Source organism: Geotrypetes seraphini, chromosome 4 (assembly GCF_902459505.1).
Source record: "Geotrypetes seraphini chromosome 4, aGeoSer1.1, whole genome shotgun sequence".
NCBI lineage: Eukaryota > Metazoa > Chordata > Amphibia > Gymnophiona > Dermophiidae > Geotrypetes > Geotrypetes seraphini.
The window spans coordinates 7,327,010-7,347,421 of record NC_047087.1 but is presented as its reverse complement, the minus strand read 5'-3'; the positions used below and the strand labels follow the sequence as shown (position 1 = coordinate 7,347,421).

The 20,412-nt window shown below is 46.6% G+C and overlaps 1 protein-coding gene across 1 annotated transcript in view; it reads left to right on the top strand.

Annotated features, from left to right (window-relative positions):
• DPEP1 (dipeptidase 1) overlaps nucleotides 1-20,412 on the top strand; it is a 62,838-nt gene that overhangs the window by 9,770 nt on the left and 32,656 nt on the right. Inside the window, exons 3-6 of the mRNA XM_033943738.1 lie at nucleotides 204-336; nucleotides 2,100-2,250; nucleotides 4,241-4,310; nucleotides 17,299-17,475. Of these exons, the coding sequence (XP_033799629.1) occupies nucleotides 204-336; nucleotides 2,100-2,250; nucleotides 4,241-4,310; nucleotides 17,299-17,475 (531 nt within the window). The remainder of the gene's footprint in view (nucleotides 1-203; nucleotides 337-2,099; nucleotides 2,251-4,240; nucleotides 4,311-17,298; nucleotides 17,476-20,412) is intronic.

Below are 20,412 nucleotides of genomic sequence, written 5' to 3'. Positions count from 1 at the left end.
CTGTATGAGCGACAGTATATAGACTACAGACATAAGAGAGAGGAGAGACAGTACCCCAAAGCACTGTGTAAGGGAGGGACAGTAGTAACTTGGAACAGAGGGCCACACATTATTCAGGAGCTGTGAGACCTACCCATAATTCTTGCTCCTGTGCTTTCACTGCACCTTCTGTCTCTGACATATCCTGTGCTCTCTTGGTGCAGTTTTGGGCTGCTTATGTGCCCTGTGAGACTCAAAATAAAGATGCAGTAAAGCGCACCCTGGAACAGATTGACATCGTTTGGCGGATGTGTGCAAAATATCCTGATGTGTTTGCCTGTGCTACGACCAGCACAGGTGAGTATGGGAGGAAAGGATGGGCAGGTACAGCTGGGAGATCTGCTCGGGTTAGTGGAGGAGTGGTGGGCAGATATGTCTGGGAGATGCTAAATGTATCACACTCCATCTCTTCTTGATAAAAATGCATCTAAGTATATAAGCAATGCCTCCGCTGGGTCAGACCTGAGGTCCATCGTGCCCAGCAGTCCACTCACACGGCGGCCCAACAGGTCCAGGACCTGTGCAGTAATCCTCTTATCTATACCCCTCTATCCCCCTTTCCAGCAGGAGATTGTCCAATCCTTTCTTGAACCCCAGTACCGTACTCTGCCCTATTACGCCCTCTGGAAGCGCATTCCAGGTGTCCACCACTCGTTGGGTAAAGAAGAACTTCCTAGCATTCGTTTTGAATCTGTCCCCTTTCAACTTTTCCGAATGACCTCTTGTTCTTTTATTTTTCTAGTCCCTTCCACAGAAGCTTTTGAACAATGCTGAGCCACTGGAAAGTTCTCAGCCCAACCAACAAGGTTTCCACTTTTTTTGTTCCATAGTTTTCCAAAGGAACCAAAAAAAGTGGAAAATTGCTGGACTAAGTGTGGAGCTCTCGATGGAGATTGCCCCAACCTTGTTGGTTGGGTTGAGAACTTTTCAGTGGCCCGCATATGGTTCTCTGAGCAGGCTGCGTGTTCCTGTTCTGGTGCCAGGGTGAAAGACAATTTGACAATTAAGCAGGTGTGTGTGTTATAAAATCACCTCTCAAAACCTGTAATAACCATGGCTGCAATGAACCTCTTTTGGAGTTGGTGTCTATAGGCACTTATATTTTAAACACTCTGGCCTTGGGCAACTGTACCTACCGCATGTCAACCCCATTTAGGCGCCGTTTATGGAATTGCACCTCTTGGCGTCTACAACTTAGCCTGGGATTTCCAGTCCTAAAATACTGACACCTAATGCTTTCCATGCTCAGACTCTGCCCCTAACCCTACCTACTTTTCATGTAGGTGCTTTGGCTTAGGCACTGCACTGATTTCCACACAGAACTTAAATTAATCACTTTTTAACTGGCTTGTAATGCCATTTTCAATTATTGTGCCAATTAAAAAGGTTGAGTTCAGCATGGAAATCAGCAAGGCAACATTTATCAAATCAAGGCCTACGTGCAATGTGAGTCCACCTGTGCCATACCCAAACTACCACTCCCAAACGCACATGGCTCCTGCAAAAGTAGGAGTCTTGTCATCATGGGTATACTGAGGGATAATTTCGAGAATGACACGGGGACAAATTTGTCCCCATCGCTGCAGGATCTCAATTTCCCTGCCCCTTCCCCGCCAGTTTTATTGCTATCCCTGTCCCTGTCCCATTCCTGTAAGCTCTGCTTTAACCGCACAAGCCTTGAACACATGATTTTAAAGTGTTTGAGGCTTGTGCAGATGAGGACGGAGCTTCCAGGAATGGGGCAGGGACAGGAAAAGAACTCAACAGGATGGAAAAATGAGTTCCCACGGGGATGGGGAAAAATTTGTCCCCCTGTCATTCTCTAGGGACCATGTGTCCAGATTTTTCTTTCTAAAATTTGTAACCCTAGTCCCTGCTCACTGCAAGTCTCTCACTGACACATGGCCGGCTCCCATTTGGTTGGTGCTTGCCACATCCAGAATCAGCCCCTTAATTTTTACATATTTCTCGAATGGCCTTTTTCTCCACCTGACCACTCCTTTGCTGTAGAATACTTGGGGAAAATGGTTGTCTTAATGTTTCCTTGTTTCTTTTCTCAGAGATTAAACAGGCCTTTGAAAAAAAGAAGGTGGCCAGCCTGATTGGTGTGGAAGGTGGACACTCCATGGACAGTAGCCTGGCCACCCTGCGCATGCTGTATGAGCTGGGGGTCAGGTACATGACCCTCACACACAGCTGTAACACACCATGGTAAGAGTGAAAAAGGCTTGCAACGATCTAGGTCTCTCCACGGCACCCGAGCAATATAAGTTCCCAATAAGAGTGTTTAAAACACTCTGATCTTGGGCTGTTCCTGCTTGTGGTTCAGATCTGAGTGCATCTAGGGCTGCCTATGCTTTGCTGGAGCATTATAAGAGGAAGAATCGAATCATGTAGAATTATAGTGGAGCTGATGAATGAAAAAAGTGGAAAGAGTATTGGGGGCAGTAATAGAAACCCCAAACCTAGTCTTAGCCTTGATAGAGGATATTGAGAACTGAAGGTGGCACCAGCCTCCTACAGAGAGGAGTGAAGGCAGCTCTGAGCTGTTTTTCTCTGGTTCCATTTGCTGGCAGATCTTACATCCCAAAGCAGACCCAGAAGTAGTCAAATGGCCTTCAGAAGCCTAAATGAAAAGCAGATAATCTGGTCGATGTTCAGCCAGCATTCTGAAGTGCTGACTGTCACTGGCTCCAGATATTAATTTTCACAATTATGACCACCAGGGCTTATGCAGGTCCCAACTGATATAATTCAGCCAGGATCCATGTAACATTATTGTCATTACCCTCCCCTCCCCCCAATCGCCTGACAAAGCCTCATCCTTCTCTCTCTCCCAGCCAGCTGCCATGATCAAGGTTCCCTCCCAGGCCTACCTCATATCTCTGGTGGTCTTTGGGGGCAGGAGAAGATGGCTTTGTTCCTGCGCCCAACGACCCAGAGATATCAGGAAAGCCTGGGGGTGGGGGCCTTGATCATGGCAGCTGACTGGGAGAGAGAGAAGGATGAGGCTTTGTCAGGCGATCGGGGGGGGGGGAGGGGAGGGTAATGCGCAATAATGTTACATGGATCCTGGCTGAATATCGGTTGGGACCTGCATAAGCCCTGGTGGTTAGCATTGTGAAAATTAATATCTGGAGCCAGTGACAGTCAGCACTTAAGAATGCTGGCTGAACATCGACCAGATTATCTGCTTTTCATTTAGGCTCCTGGAGGCCATTTAATTACTTGTGGGTCTGCAATATCTGCTAAAGGCCCACTTTCTTGAAACTGCTTTCAACCCTTAACTTGCGCTCACTGCTGTCAGATACCTAGACCCACTATAATTTCCCCAACCCTGAAATGTCCTGTCTAAATTAGATTGTAAGCTCTTCTGAGCAGGGACAGTCTATTGTGTGTTAGAATGTACAGTGCTGCGTACACCTTTCAGCGCTATAGAAATAATAAATAGTAGTAGTAGGCCCAGAGTGGGCATTCTGGGGGATGGGGGACCCTGATCATGACAACGGGCTGAGGAAAGGGAAGGAGGGGACTTTGTCAAGGAATGTAGGAGTTAAAGCAAAAACGTTACGTAGCTGCTGGCACCTGCATTATGAAGTGTCATCTGTCGGAGGCGATATTGAGTGGCACTGAGTATATCGGGGGTTAAGCAGCCTCTCCTGCCTGCTTAAATTGCTTTGAATGTCATAGCTAGGGTAGGAGATACCCGGGGAAGTGGTATCGTCCCTTGCCCTCCATGTCACATTCGTGCCCTCCCTTCCCCCTGCACCTCTTTAAATCTTTGCCAGCTGCTTTCGTTGGCATTGGTTTTCCTTCCGATGTCACTTCCTGGCCTCATGACCCTGAAGTGATTTCAGAGGGGAGCCAGGCCAGCACAAGCAGCAGTCTAGAAAAGTTGCTCATGCTAGAAGGAAGGGAGGTCAAGAGCATGGCATGGGGGGGGGCAAAGAGGTGCTGGCGCCCCCACCACGATAGCACCTGGGGCAGTCCTCCCCCTCCCCCACCCTTACTACACTACTGGGGATAACCCCTTGCAAGGTCTCCTCTCCCAGTCTTCTACTGATGCTACTCCCGCAGCACTATAGAAATATCTCGTAACACTGGGCAGTTGCCCACAACATTGGAAAAAATCACCTGCTTTTCAGTAATCCTTGATCTAAGATGCAGACCCCAACCCACTTTCGCATGTTTCTTTTTTCAGGGTGGATAATTGGAAGGTGGACACAGACCAGGAAGCAGCTCTCAGTCATGGAATCTCTCCTTTTGGGATGGTAAGCTGGTGAAAACATTTTCTGCAGGTCTCCTTCCCTCTAGCAGCTTAAAGTTAAGGAAACATTCCACATTGTCAGATTTGGACTGAAGTACAGATGTTTAGAGTAACGTTGCAGACGGGATTCACTTCAGTTGCTCATGAGAAAAGTTTATGGGCTTCAGATGCTTCTGAGACATCATCATAGCCACATGGGCAGGGAAAAGAGTCACATCCTTTATTCCATAGCAAGACCAAATAACTAGATTCAGGGTCTGTCATGCTGGAAATGGAGGGTCATGGGCTCACAAGTTTCAAGTTTATTAAAAATTTGCTATACACGCAATGTCAAATAATTTCAATGCGTATGACAATAACATTTTTGGGAGACATAAGAACATAAGCAGTGCCTCCGCCGGGTCAGACCATAGGTCCATCCTGCCCGGCAGTCCGCTCCCGCGGCGGCCCAAACAGGTCACGACCTGTCTGAATCACCAGAAGGGGCTCCCTTGCCACCTTGGTTTCTCATTGAAGTCCTATCTTCCCATCAAAGTTCTAACCCTCCGGTCTTGCACATGCACAACCTGGTTGGGTTTCTATACTTATTACCTGGTTAGCTTTCTATACCTGTGTTACATCCCAGCACCTCTCTCAGTATCCCACGATCCCTTTATCCTTCAGGAATCCGTCCAATCCCTGTTTGAATCCTTGTACCGTACTCTGCCTGATCACTTCCTCCGGTAGCGCATTCCAAGTGTCCACGACCCTTTGGGTGAAAAAAACTTCCTTGCATTTGTTTTGAACCTATCTCCCTTCAGTTTCTCCGAATGCCCCCTCGTACTTGTTGTCCCCTTCAGTCTGAAGAATCTGTCCCTATCCACCCTCTCTATGCCCCTCATGATCTTGAAGGTCTCTATCATATCTCCCCTGAGCCTCCTTTTTTCCAGAGAGAAGAGCCCCAGCCTATCCAACCTCTCGGCGTATGGGCAGTGTTCCAGCCCTCTTACCAGTTTCGTTGCTCTCCTTTGGACTCTCTCAAGTACCGCCATGTCCTTCTTGAGGTGCGGCGACCAATACTGAACGCAGTATTCCAGATGTGGACGCACCATCGCTCGATACAATGGCATGATGACTTCCCGCGTCCTGGTTGGGAAGTCATCATGCCAATTTGTACAAGTAAACATACAATGTATGTACACAAATAATTAGCGATACATAAGGGAAGAGGGGTGAATTACAATTTTTAAGGAAAGTAGAGATACATTTAAGGAAAAAAAACATCAGGAGGGTAATGAAAAATGTTTTATAAATATGGCTAAGCCTAAAAAGAGAATGGGGGAGGTTGTGACCTATACATAAGGTCTGGTTAAATTTAGGTATTTGAGCCTGGGATTGATGATAGAAAAATTATCCTATCTATGACTCAAATGCGTCTTTGTACAGGTAGCATTTTAATGTGCTTTTAAATTTTTCTAATGAGGTTTCTCCACGCAAATAGATTGGTAAATTGTTCCAAAGCTGGGGTGCTATGACTGAAAAAATTGTAGCTCTTCTGGTACCTATTATTTTTAAAGAAGGGATAGTCAGCAAATGCTGTTGCATTGATCTTAGAGTCCTGGCTGGAGAGTGTGGGATCAGAAAACGATGTGTTGGTTTGTTGGATTTTGAAGGCTATCAGATTATTCTGTGTGAAATTGGTAGCCAGTGTGCTTTTCGTAGAAGAGGAGTGACATGATCGTATTTTTTGGAGTTGGTAATAATTTTTATTGCTGTATTTTGTATAATTTGTAGCCTTCTTATTTCTTTCTGAGTTATGCCATGATACAATGTATCCACAACAGCAGGGACTATGTATCAACAGAGTCAGAAAAATTATTGAATAGCAAAATAGAGACTGACTCCCTCAATAAAGCCAACATATGAGAAGGACAAGCACTGCTATCTTCAGAGCTCAGAGACTTGTAACTCTGAAGAGGGGAAATTAATCCTCTCTTAGGATAAGAGTTTTTCATCCAATCATAGCTAGAGATGCAGTGAACAAGTCCAACTTAAGAAGGCAATTGTTTGTAATACTTGCAACGCTAATATATGAGTAAATTCTTTTTGTCTCAAAAATTAGGAGATTGCATTCAGGTTGTACAGAGAATATAGAAACATAGAAACATAGAAACAGACGGCAGATAAGGGCCCACGGCCCATCTAGTCTGCCCACCTTAATGTCCCTCCCCTACCTTTGCCCTGTGAATAGATCCCATGTGCCGATCCCATTTGGCCTTAAAATCAGGCACGCTGCTGGCCTCAATCACCTGTAGTGGAAGACTATTCCAACGATCAACCACTCTTTCAGTGAAAAAGAATTTCCTGGTGTCACCTCGTAGTTTCCCGCCCCTGATTTTCAACGGATGCCCTCTTGTTGTCGTGGGACCCTTGAAAAAGAAGATATCTTCCTCCGCCTCGATGCGGCCCGTAAGATACTTGAACGTCTCAATCATGTCTCCCCTCTCTCTGCGCTCCTCGAGCGAGTATAGCTGTAATTTGTCAAGCCGTTTTTCGTATGGTAGATCCTTGAGTCCCGAGACCATCCGGGTGGCCATTCTTTGCACCGACTCCAGTCTCAGCACATCCTTGCGATAATGCGGCCTCCAGAATTGCACACAGTATTCCAGGTGGGGCCTCACCATGGATCTATACAATGGCATAATGACTTCCGCCTTACGACTGACGAAACCCCTTCGTATGCAGCCCATGATTTGTCTTGCCTTGGACGAAGCCTGCTCCACTTGATTGGCAGACTTCATGTCCTCACTGACGATTACCCCCAAGTCTCGTTCTGCTACCGTTTTTGCTAGGATCTCGCCATTAAGGGTATAAGACTTGCATGGATTCTGGCTGCCCAGGTGCATAACTTTGCATTTTTTGGCATTGAAGTTGAGTTGCCATGTCCTAGACCATCGCTCCAGTAGGAGTAGGTCGTGCATCATGTTGTCAGGCATTGAATCTTCGTCTGTTGTGCATTTGCCCACTACATTACTCAGTTTGGCGTCATCGGCGAATAATGTTATTTTACCTCGAAGCCCTTCTGCCAAGTCTCTTATAAAGATGTTGAATAGGATTGGGCCCAAGACTGAGCCCTGTGGTACTCCACTAATCACCTCCGTCATTTCGGAGGGGGTGCCGTTCACCACCACCCTTTGGAGCCTACCTCCAAGCCAGCTCCCAACCCATTTCGTCAATGTGTTACCTAATCCTATAGAACTCATCTTGCTCAGTAACCTGCGGTGTGGTACGCTATCGAATGCTTTGCTAAAGTCCAGGTACACGATGTCCAGGGACTCCCCAATATCCAGCTTCCCTGTCACCCAATCAAAGAAGCTGATCAGGTTGGATTGGCAGGATCTCCCCTTAGTAAATCCATGTTGTCGGGGATCCCGTAGATTCTCCTCCTCCAGGATCTTATCTAATTGGTGTTTGATTAGAGTTTCCATTAGTTTGCTCACTATCGATGTTAGACTCACTGGTCTGTAGTTTGCTGTCTCCATCTTTGAGCCTTTCTTGTGCAGTGGAATGACGTTAGCCGTCCTCCAGTCCAACGGGACGCTGCCTGTACTAAGGGAGAGGTTGAAGAGCGCGGACAGTGGCTCCGCCAAGACATCACTCAGCTCCCTAAGCACCCTGGGGTGCAGGTTGTCCGGCCCCATTGCTTTGTTAACCTTGAGCTTTGACAGCTCACCGTAGACACTGCTGGGCGTAAACTCAAAGTTACTAAACGGGTCAACTGAGCCAACCCTTGCCTGTAGCTGAGGGCCGAGCCCTGGTGCTTCTCGGGTGAAGACTGAGCAGAAGTATTCATTTAATAGTTGGGCTTTTTCCGAATCCTTTTCCACATAGTCTCCATCTGGAGTCCTAAGACGTACAATCCCGCCTGAGTTTTTTCTTCTATCACTGATATACCTGAAGAAGGATTTATCTCCCTTCTGGATGTTCTTTGCTAGAGACTCCTCCATGAGGAATTTAGCCTCCCTGACTGCTGTTTTGACGGCTTTTGATTTGGTCAGGTAGTCTGCTCTAGAGTCCTGCTTCCCTGATTGTTTGTAAGAGATGAATGCTTTTTTCTTCTCCTTGATCAGGTCTGAGATCTCCGCAGTAAACCACTGTGGCTTATTGTTCCTTCTCCGTTTACTTACTGATTTTACATAGCGGTTTGTTGCTTCTTGTATGGTTGCCTTCAAAGTCGACCACATGTCTTCCACGTTATCGGTTTCTTCTTGGCTTTGTAGCGCCTGGTGAACGAAGTCTCCCATATCTTTGAAATTTGTGTCCTTGAATTTGAGGACTTTGGTTAGTGTAGTAGATTTAGTGAAACCTTTCCTGATATTGAACCATACCATGTTGTGGTCACTGGAGGCCAATGTGTCGCCCACCGAGACCTCTGTGACACTTTCTCCATTGGTAAGTATCAGATCCAGTATTGCCTGATCCCTTGTCGGTTCCAACACCAGTTGCCTGAGGCTTGCTCCTTTCATAGAGTTTAATAGCCTCCTGCTGCTGCCGGAAGCAGAGGTAAGTGTAACCCAATCCACATCAGGCATGTTGAAGTCACCTAGCAGTACTGTGTCCCCACGCAAGGTGATATTTTCTATATCTTCGATTATTTCCATATCCAGGTCATCCTGTTGTCTTGGGGGTCTGTAAATTACGCCAAGATACAAGCATTTGTCCTTCCCTCTGGCCAAATTAACCCAAAGGGATTCCCCAGTATACTGGACATCTGAGATTCTCGTGACCTTAATGTCATCTTTAGTATATAATGCTACACCCCCTCCCATCCTACCCTCTCTGTCCCGGCGAAGCAAGTTGTAACCTGGTATGACCATGTCCCACCCGTGGGAGTCTGTGAGCCAGGTTTCGGATATCGCCACCACATCCAGGTCGGCATTCCTTATTTCTGTTTCCAATTCCAGGATCTTGTTTCCTAAACTGTGTGCGTTGACGTACATAGCCCTCCATGTTATATTTTTGTTACGTCTCAGTGGGGATATTCCTGCTTGAGCTTATCTTATAAGCATGAAGATATATTCAGGGTCCCGACGCGGCCCCGTTTCGGCGTCTGCTTCAGGAGACCCCGCCACACACTGAAAAATGCTTGCATAAGAGTCACACTGATAATGGAGTTCAAACTACGGTCTGAAATACAAAAACCAATAAACAAATTGAAATGCTACAGATACAGCCACCGACACTCAAAAAGCTGCTGGACCTGTGCAAATTTCATAAAAATTAACGGCTGAAGTACATGAAAGGCACAAAAAGCATACATACCAGTCAAACAATAGAAAACTTCTGTGCAACAAGGAACGCCGCCTCCCGCTCCGATATTTAAAAGCAGGAGGGGGAGGGGTGCTCCGAGCGCACGGACGTGATGACGTCATCAGTTCACAGCTGATGCATGAAAAAACTGTCAAACGCAATGCACAAACAGCTGTTGTCAAAGAAAAGCGGCCCATTCGATTTCGCCATTAAGGCCATGAGGGTGCAAAGTGTTTAGATTGAAGATCCACTTCTGTTCTCTCCTCCACAAAAATCGAGCGATGTCACCACCCCTAGGGCACTCAATACTGTCCAAAACTGTAAAAGTCAGATCTTCCAATGCATGGTGTGCTTGTTGCCAGTGTTGAACTAAAGGGGCCTCCTGCACCCCTGTTCGAATGCGACTCATGTGCTCCCCAATCCGTAATTTTAGTCTACGTGTAGTACATCCAACATACACCAGTTGACACGGACATGAAATCGCATACACTACATGGTGTGAGTTACAGTTAGTGCTGAGATGGGTATACTTCAATTGAGGAGGTAGTAACATTTGATGAATTGATACACTGAACACGCATACCCTGCAATGTCCACACGGAGAATGATGTCCCAGAGGAGGTAGCTGAGAGGGTTGACTCAAAAACTGAGAATGGGTCAATCTCTGTTTGAGATTCATGGCTTTAGAAAATGCAAACATGGGAATCTCATGAAAGGCATCATGAAACTGCAAAATGGGCCAATGACTTTTAATGATCTTTTTAATATGGAACGCATGTATAGAATATGGTAAAACACACACCAAAGGACGTGATGATGGAGCAGGATGTGACTGTAGCAATAGAGAACGATTGGCGTACAAACCTCGCTTGTAGGCCTTCTTAAGGACTGATGATGGATAACCCTTCTGTAAAAATCTGTTCCTGACTTCTTCAGCCCTATACACATATTCTTCCACTGACGAGCATAATTTTTTGTACCCTTCAGAGCATTGGCAGCATTTTTTATTTTGGAAAAGATACATCGATGATGTCTTTGCGGTCTGGATTGGCACAGAGCTTGAACTTTCCTCTTTTGTTGAATGGCTTAACAAATGTGACTCGAATCTCCAGTTCACCATGACCAGGGACTGTTTTCAGGTTGCTTTTTTGGATATTACTGTTGCTCTACATCAAGGTACTTTCCAGACATCTATCTACCGTAAACCTACGGACAGAAACAATTTACTCCAGTATGATAGTTTTCATCCTAAGCACTTGAGAGACAACATCCCTACTGGACAGTTCTTGCGTCTTAGGAGATTATGCTCGTCAGTGGAAGAATATGTGTATAGGGCTGAAGAAGTCAGGAACAGATTTTTACAGAAGGGTTATCCATCATCAGTCCTTAAGAAGGCCTACAAGCGAGGTTTGTACGCCAATCGTTCTCTATTGCTACAGTCACATCCTGCTCCATCATCACGTCCTTTGGTGTGTGTTTTACCATATTCTATACATGCGTTCCATATTAAAAAGATCATTAAAAGTCATTGGCCCATTTTGCAGTTTCATGATGCCTTTCATGAGATTCCCATGTTTGCATTTTCTAAAGCCATGAATCTCAAACAGAGATTGACCCATTCTCAGTTTTTGAGTCAACCCTCTCAGCTACCTCCTCTGGGACATCATTCTCCGTGTGGACATTGCAGGGTATGCGTGTTCAGTGTATCAATTCATCAAATGTTACTACCTCCTCAATTGAAGTATACCCATCTCAGCACTAACTGTAACTCACACCATGTAGTGTATGCGATTTCATGTCCGTGTCAACTGGTGTATGTTGGATGTACTACACGTAGACTAAAATTACGGATTGGGGAGCACATGAGTCGCATTCGAACAGGGGTGCAGGAGGCCCCTTTAGTTCAACACTGGCAACAAGCACACCATGCATTGGAAGATCTGACTTTTACAGTTTTGGACAGTATTGAGTGCCCTAGGGGTGGTGACATCGCTCGATTTTTGTGGAGGAGAGAACAGAAGTGGATCTTCAATCTAAACACTTTGCACCCTCATGGCCTTAATGGCGAAATCGAATGGGCCGCTTTTCTTTGACAACAGCTGTTTGTGCATTGCGTTTGACAGTTTTTTCATGCATCAGCTGTGAACTGATGACGTCATCACGGCCGTGCGCTTGGAGCACCCCTCCCCCTCCTGCTTTTAAATATCGGAGCGGGAGGCGGCGTTCCTTGTTGCACAGAAGTTTTCTATTGTTTGACTGGTATGTATGCTTTTTGTGCCTTTCATGTACTTCAGCCGTTAATTTTTATGAAATTTGCACAGGTCCAGCAGCTTTTTGAGTGTCGGTGGCTGTATCTGTAGCATTTCAATTTGTTTATTGGTTTTTGTATTTCAGACCGTAGTTTGAACTCCATTATCAGTGTGACTCTTATGCAAGCATTTTTCAGTGTGTGGCGGGGTCTCCTGAAGCAGACGCCGAAACGGGGCCGCGTCGGGACCCTGAATATATCTTCATGCTTATAAGATAAGTTCATTCTCTGTACAACCTGAATGCAATCTCCTAATTTTTGAGACAAAAAGAATTTACTCATATATTAGCGTTGCAAGTATTACAAACAATTGCCTTCTTAAGTTGGACTTGTTCACTGCATCTCTAGCTATGATTGGATGAAAAACTCTTATCCTAAGAGAGGATTAATTTCCCCTCTTCAGAGTTACAAGTCTCTGAGCTCTGAAGATAGCAGTGCTTGTCCTTCTCATATGTTGGCTTTATTGAGGGAGTCAGTCTCTATGATACAATGTATTGCAGTAATCCAGCCTGGAAATAACCAAAGAATGAATTAGAATATTAAGGGCTTTTGGTTTGAAGACTTTGGATAAAGATCTAATGAGACGTAGCTTATAGAAACAGTTTTTAACTACGGAACTAATCTGATCATGAAAGAAAGTTCTTGGTCTAATAATACTCCTAGTATTTTTGTCGTTGTTACATAGTAACATAGTAGATGACGGCAGATAAAGACCCGAATGGTCCATCCAGTCTGCCCAACCTGATTCAATTTAAATTTTTTTCTTCTTAGCTATTTCTGGGCAAGAATCCAAAGCTCTACCCGGTACTGTGCTTGGGTTCCAAGTGCCGAAATCTCTGTTAAGACTTACTCCAGCCCATCTACACCCTCCCAGCCATTGAAGCCCTCCCCTGCCCATCCTCCACCAAACAGCTATATACAGACACAGACTGTGCAAGTCTGCCCAGTAACTGGCCTAGTTCAATATTTAATATTATTTTCTGATTCTAAATCTTCTGTGTTCATCCCACGCTTCTTTGAACTCAGTCACAGTTTTACTTTCCACCACCTCTCTCGGGAGCGCATTCCAGGCATCCACCACCCTCTCTGTAAAGTAGAATTTCCAAATATTGCTCTTGAATCTACCACCCCTCAACCTCAAATTATGTCCTCTGCTCCATTTTCCTTTCTCTGGAAAAGATTTTGTTCTACGTTAATACCCTTCAAGTATTTGAACGTCTGAATCATATCTCCCCTGTCTCTCCTTTCCTCTAGGGTAAACATATTCAAGGCTTCCAGTCTCTCCTCATATGTCTTCTGGCACAAGCCTCCTATCATTTTCGTCGCCCTCCTCTGGACCACTTCAAGTCTTCTTACGTCCTTCGCCAGATACAGTCTCCAAAACTGAACATAATACTCCAAGTGGGGCCTTACCAATGACCTGTACAGGGGCATCAACACCTTCTTCCTTCTACTGACCACGCCTCTCTTTATACAGCCCAGCATCCTTCTGGCAGCAGCCACTGCCTTGTCACACTGTTTTTTCGCCTTTAGATCTTCGGACACTATCACCCCAAGGTCCCTCTCCCCGTCCGTGCATATCAGCTTCTCTCCTCCCACCATATACGGTTCCTTCCTATTATTAATCCCCAAATGCATTACTCTGCATTTCTTTGCATTGAATTTTAGTTGCCAGGCATTAGACCATTCCTCTAACTTTTGCAGATCCTTTTTCATATTTTCCACTCCCTCTTCGGTGTCTACTCTGTTACAAATCTTGGTATCATCTGCAAAAAGGCACACTTTTCCTTCTAACCCTTCAGCAATGTCACTTACATACATATTGAACAGGATTGGCCCCAGCACCGAACCCTGAGGGACTTCACTAGTCACCTTTCCTTCCTTCGAGCAACTTCCATTAACCACCACCCTCTGGCGTCTGTCCGACAGCCAGTTTCTGACCCAGTTCACCACTTTGGGTCCTAACTTCAGCCCTTCAAGTTTGTTCAACAGCCTCCTATGAGGAACTGTATCAAAAGATTTGCTGAAATCCAAGTAAATTACATCTAGCATATGTCCTCGATCCAGCTCTCTGGTCACCCAATCAAAAAATTCAATCAGGTTCGTTTGGCACGATTTACCTTTTGTAAAGCCATGATGCCTCGGATCCTGTAACCCATTAGATTCAAGGAAGTACACTATCCTTTCTTTCAGCAACACTTCCATTATTTTTCCAACAACTGAAGTGAGGCTCACCAGCCTGTAGTTTCCTGCTTCATCCCTGTGATCACTTTTATGAATAGGGACCACATCCGCTCTCCTCCAATCCCCAGGAATCACTCCCGTCTCCAGAGATTTGTTGAACAAATCTTTAATAGGACTCACCAGAACCTCTCTGAGCTCCCTTAGTATCCTGGGATGGATCCCGTCTGGTCCCATCGCTTTGTCCACCTTCAGTTTTTCAAGTTACTTTTTGTAATGGGAAACTGTCTAGACACCCCATGCCCACTTGTAGCCCAAATGGATTCCTAGTCCCATCTGCATGAAAATTAAAAAGAGGCAGGGCCAGTGAGCATTTTCCAGCTGAGGAAGCCACTGTGCTAACTGCCTCCTGCTCAGCAATCAAGGAAGGCTTCAGAGAAGTGGAAGGACAGCAGGACGAAGCAAGCACCCTGAGGTCCTGACTGAGGAAGGTTTGTCTGTCTTGATTGTTTAGATTTGTAAGTAGGGACTGTCTGCTTTGTGACCCTGCAGTGCTGCATGCACCTGGTAGCGCTCTCATAATCATTAATAGGAATAGGAGGAGAGTATGAGGTGGAAAAAGGGGTTAAGAGGAGAGCAGAAGCCATGAATTCCAGTGAATAGGAGGGTCGAGAGAGAGATGCATGGGAACCAAAAGATCCAGGAGAGGTTGCAAGGCAGGAAGCACTGAAAAAAGGCAGAAGCGTGCAGAGAGTTGGAGACAGGAGGAACTGGGAAATTGCAAGAGCAGAAGTCACAAGGACAAAAGAGGTGAGAGACGCAGAAGTGAGGAGGTTCACTCTGGAGCCAAAACATATAGTTTGGAGGAAAAGGGAATCCATAAGTTTTGGGAGAGGAGGGTACATAGTGAAAACAGCCCCCCCCCCCCCGACCCTTTGGCCTTACCCCACAAAAGTTCAAGATTATATACTCTGGAAGGTACCGCGTCACCTCTGACCAAAGATCCTTATCATAATGGCCAAATTGAGCCAATTAAGAGAGGAACAGAAAATTGGGATAGAAACCCCAGGTAGTTGTGAATGAGGCTCCCAGCACCTGATTCCAGGTCAGTTCTGATTGAGTTAGAGCCATAAAAGAACACAAAGAAATCTACCAAATCCAAAGAAGCAGGAGAAGCATGTTGAGATTTAACAATTAAGACAGAGAAGGGAAGCTCATTTGGTAGGCAATTTCAGGTATTTCTGTGATTAGCCCTGTTGGAGAGATTCTGAGTCTTGCAAGTTACAGAGTCCGTAACTGCAGTGCCCCTTGCTGAGCATCTGTTTGATTTTTTTAGTAAAGGTTCTATGCTGAGTTTGGCTCTAAAGCCGTATTGGGAGGAGTGTAGACAGGAGAATTTGACCAGCTAGTCTGTGAGATGCTTACAGATGAGTCTTTCAAATAGTTTGGTGAGTAGAGGTAGTCCAGCTATGGGTCTGAAGTTTGAGGGTGAGGATGGTCAGCTTCTTGGTTTTTGGGATGGGAGTGAGAGTAATGTGAACTATTAAGGATGGGAGCTGGCCTTTCTGTAGGAGGTTGTTGATCATCAAAGTCAGCCAGCAATTGAGTTCTTGGTGAGATGGGCATATTCTAGTAGGCTGCTCTTGTAGTTGGGGAAACACTTCCTCTGGGGTATGAAGCTGCTCCAGACTTGGTCTGCTGTGCAGGGGTCAGCGGTAGTGGGGCCAGCTTGGATCTTTGGTTGGATGGTGCTTGATATCATGTTGATTTTCTGGGACAGTTTTTGTTCCCTCAGGTGTTGGGATCTCTGCCAAATTCTGGTCATATTCCTGCATGTCACCAATGAGTTCAGGCATTGGGAGTGGTGGCCATGTTTAACATTTTTACTTTCTCTCCTGCTGCAGTTCCAGTGCAATAAGTGAACTCTCAGCTCCCATCGGTGCTTGGGGGTGTGATTCCTTCTCTCTCTCCCCTTTCGAACCAGCTTCACCTCTCTCTCTTCACCCCCTCCCATGTCACATCTTTGTCCCCCACCAATCCCCGGCCTCTGTTTCTCCTTCTGCATCTGCTTCTTCAGACCAGAAGCTGCAACAGCAAAGTAGCCTCAAGGAGTTTGGGGGCCAAAGTCTTCATGCAGGTGCTTGTTTGTCCCTGGATTGTTTTAGCACCTGACAAAGTCCAGAAGTGGGTGAAATGTGGCCACTTTGGGCAATTTTAAACTAACACAGAGCTGCCAAGTCTCCCGCATTGAGCAGGAGACTGCTGCTTTGGCAGGTCATCTGCCCCCCCCCCCCACCCCCCGTCGCTAGCAAAACATTATTTCCTGCTGCCTGTGAAACGTTTCCATTCTTATCATGAGACCGATCCTAAGGCAGCAGGAGATGATGTCTTAGCAAGGCATCTGTTACTGGCCGAGCAGCAGCTGAGGTATGTCAGGGGGTGAGGCCAAGAGGTAGAATGGGTGGAGCAGGGGGTGTAGGGTTACCATATTTAACAATGAACACAGCTAGACGCATGGCCTCGCCCCATTTTGCCCCCAGCCCCGCCCTGCCTTGTTTTGCCTATAGCCCCACCCTGTTCCACCTCCAGCCCCCCTCCAAAGCCTCGTCTCTTTTTTTTTTCCAACCTCCAGACCGTGTGGATACATGTGATGACATCCGCGCATGCTTGTTGAAGGCCCTCCAGATGTGTCCAGAGCTCAGGGCTTTACAAAACCTGGACAAACTGCGGGTTTTGGAAAGTCCATCCAGGAACTCAGACAGTCCTCTAGAACAGGACATGTCTGGGTTTTCCAGGACATCTGGTAACCCTAGTTATATGGAGTGGAAGTGAATTAATTTGGAGGGTAGGGAGAGGTAGTGTGGAAGGAGGAGTTTCATTGTACAGAAGCTGAAACTCTTCCCACAGAAATGCATAGAGCTTTTTTTTTTTGGTGGGGGGGGGGGCTCATATCTCTGGAACACAGTTCAATCTGACCTATTTTAAACTTGATGCATCTTTCTACTGCTTTTTCCCCATTCCTAGTTGTGTCTCATTCTGATATATTTTAGTGAGTTATATTGCCTCCAGACACTTTCCACAACTCTAGTTGCATAATTCTTTTCCAACTTTCTGTGGGTTGAAAAGAATAAAAAAGTCTCGTCTGCAACATGTTTGACCCTCAATTCCACACAACCAAGTGAAGTGACACGACAACCATGACTGATTTCTACAGAAAGTCATATTGGAGATGAACCGACTGGGAATGATCGTTGACCTAGCTCATGTCTCTGTGGCAACAATGAAAGATGCTCTGGCCACCTCTAAGGCTCCCGTGATCTTCAGCCACTCTTCTGCGTATTCCATCTGTCAACATCGACGGAATGTGCCCGATGAGGTGCTCAGGATGGTGGTAAGTGCTAATGCTCCAGAGTAACAAGTACTGAGGCTTGAACTAGACTTCTGGCTTGCTCATTCGTTACAAGCTGTAGGCTTTTATTTATATTTAATATAAATATTAAATATTTACCACCTTTTGCAAGAAATGAATAAGTCAAACACAGCAGCAGTAAACAGCAGTAAAAATTTTCAAATAACAGTACAAGGTACGACACGGTGTAAGCAAAGATGAAACATAGATAAGAATCTTATCTATCTAAAGTTGCACAGGAAGTCGGGTACAGAAAAGCACATCCTGCTCTGTATGTGCGAGATTGGCTCTTTTAAGCAACATTGAGTTGGGGGGATTTTTTTTTTTTTTTAATGTTTTTGTTAATATTGAGCCACCAGCAATCAGCATTCTTTTTTTATGTTTAAATATGTTTATTAGCAGTTCAACAAACAACATTAGAAACCAGCAAAAGAACAGCTGCAGGTTAGTTTAGCACAAACCCCTTCTCTCCCCCCATCCCACTACTCACCAACAAACCACCCACTAAACTGAAAACTGTCTCACATGTGGTAGACAGTTAAGCCTAGCTATTCCATGCTGGGCCATATCTGAGAACAGGCACTAAATCTCCATATCCAGGTCTGATCCAACGGGTTCTGGCTCCCTGGCAATATTCAGAGACCCACTTACCTATGGAGGTCATGGCTGAATATCAGCTGGAACTCGACATGGCCCCCTCCAGAGTTTCAAGTTTATTTAATTTCTTTGATTAATTCGCATAATCCAAATCCAATGCGATTTACATAAGTTCAAAAATTAAGTAAAATAATAAAAACCGACAAACATAACATTCACTACTAATACAGTAATACATTTAATATATGTAAGGAGGGAGGCGGTTGACAGCAATTGACATAAATACAATTCTAAAAAAATAAAAGTAAAAAAACCAGGGGAAGGTCCAAAGACACAGAAGGTACCTGCTTAATTCTATTAGATCGTCTTCCTAGAACTATTATAGGTTAGAACAAATCTATTGGAAAGTGTCCTTGAGAGCTGCCTGGACATCCCCAGTGGGCTATTGGTCCATTTGCTCCAGCCTCTAGTGGCTATAGATGCAAAATGGCCACCATACTAGTGGTAGTCCTGCAGTATTATCGCTTGGGTTCAGCCTCTAGAGGTAGTACTATAAGACCACCACTAGAGGTCATAGCTGTCACTCTGCAGTAGAGAATGACACGGTGACAAAATTCATCACCATCACCGTTCCTGTCCCCGCGGATAACCGCGGGAAATAATCCCATGTCATTTTCTAGTGTCTATTTCAATCTCGGTCCTTCTACACCAGCATTCTTCAAAGCAAAGCTTGCGGATCAGTGGTTGTGGCCATTCATACTCTGATTCTTCCCTCAAAGACTGACATGAAGATGGTTTACTGCGGTTATCCGCGGGGACGGGAACGGTGATGAATTTTGTCACCGTGTCATTCTCTACTCTGCAGCCATCAGGGGCAGGAGCAAGTGGAGTTTGTTCCTGCTTTGAAGACTCACTAGCCCAACAGGTAGGCTTGGAGGGGGCCTTTTCCAGTGATGGGGCTTGGGAAAGATTCCATTTTTGATGGGGTGTAGGAGGAAGGTCATATCATTCTGAGGAGTGAGAAGTGATTTGGGTCATGCGAGAGGAGTTAGACCTTGTTATAGAGGCAGAGGAGCACCTGGAAGCAAGATGGGTGCTAGCTGATATTCAATCAGGGCCAGCACCTGCACAGCCAAGTGGGTATAGTTAAGACTGCTTTTTGTGCGGTCCAAGGTGTTCATTTAGCTGTGCGGGCCCTGGCACTGAATATCACTTAACTACTAGCTCTGTCCTGCCTCCATCCCCGTACTGCCCCCTTCTGCCTGGTTAGTGTCAGCATCCAGTGGTACTGCCCAGTTCAGTGCTCCAGAATATTAATGGATGTGATCTAAGCATGTAGGAACCTTTTCTGCCCACTTAAATTGCTTTGAATACTTATTGATTTGTTAAGAAATAGTACCGTATTTTCACGCATATAACGCGCGCGTTATACGCGTTTTTACCTACCGCGCATACCCCTCGCGCGTTATATGCGTGAGCGCGGTATACAAAAGTTTTAAAACATAGTTCCCCACCCCGCCCGACGCCCGATTCACCCTCCCAGCAGGACCACTCGCACCCCCACCCCGAACGACCACTCGCACGCGCTCCCACCCGCACCCGCATCCACGATCGGAGCAAGAGGGAGCCCAAGCCCTCTTGCCCGGCCGACTCCCCGACGTCCGATACATCCCCCCCCCCCGGCAGGACCACTCGCACCCCCACCCCGAACGACCGCTCGCACGCGCTCCCACCCGCACCCACGATCGGAGCAAGAGGGAGCCCAAGCCCTCTTGCCCGGCCGACTCCCCGACGTCCGATACATCCCCCCCCCCCGGCAGGACCACTCGCACCCCCACCCCGAACGACCGCTCGCACGCGCTCCCACCCGCACCCGCATCCACGATCGGAGCAAGAGGGAGCCCAAGCCCTCTTGCCCGGCCGACTCCCCGACGTCCGATACATCCCCCCCCCCCGGCAGGACCACTCGCACCCCCACCCCGAAGGACCGCCGACTTCCCGACAATATCGGGCCAGAAGGGAGCCCAAACCCTCCTGGCCACGGCGACCCCCTAACCCCACCCCGCACTACATTACGGGCAGGAGGGATCCCAGGCCCTCCTGCCCTCGACGCAAACCCCCCTCCCCCCCAACGACCGTCCCCCCCCAAGAACCTCCGACCGCCCCCCAGCCGACCCGCGATCCCCCTGGCGACCCCCACGACCCCCCCACCCCCCTTCCCCGTACCTTTGGTAGTTGGCCGGACAGACGGGAGCCAAACCCGCCTGTCCGGCAGGCAGCCAACGAAGGAATGAGGCCGTATTGGCCCATCCATCCTAAAGC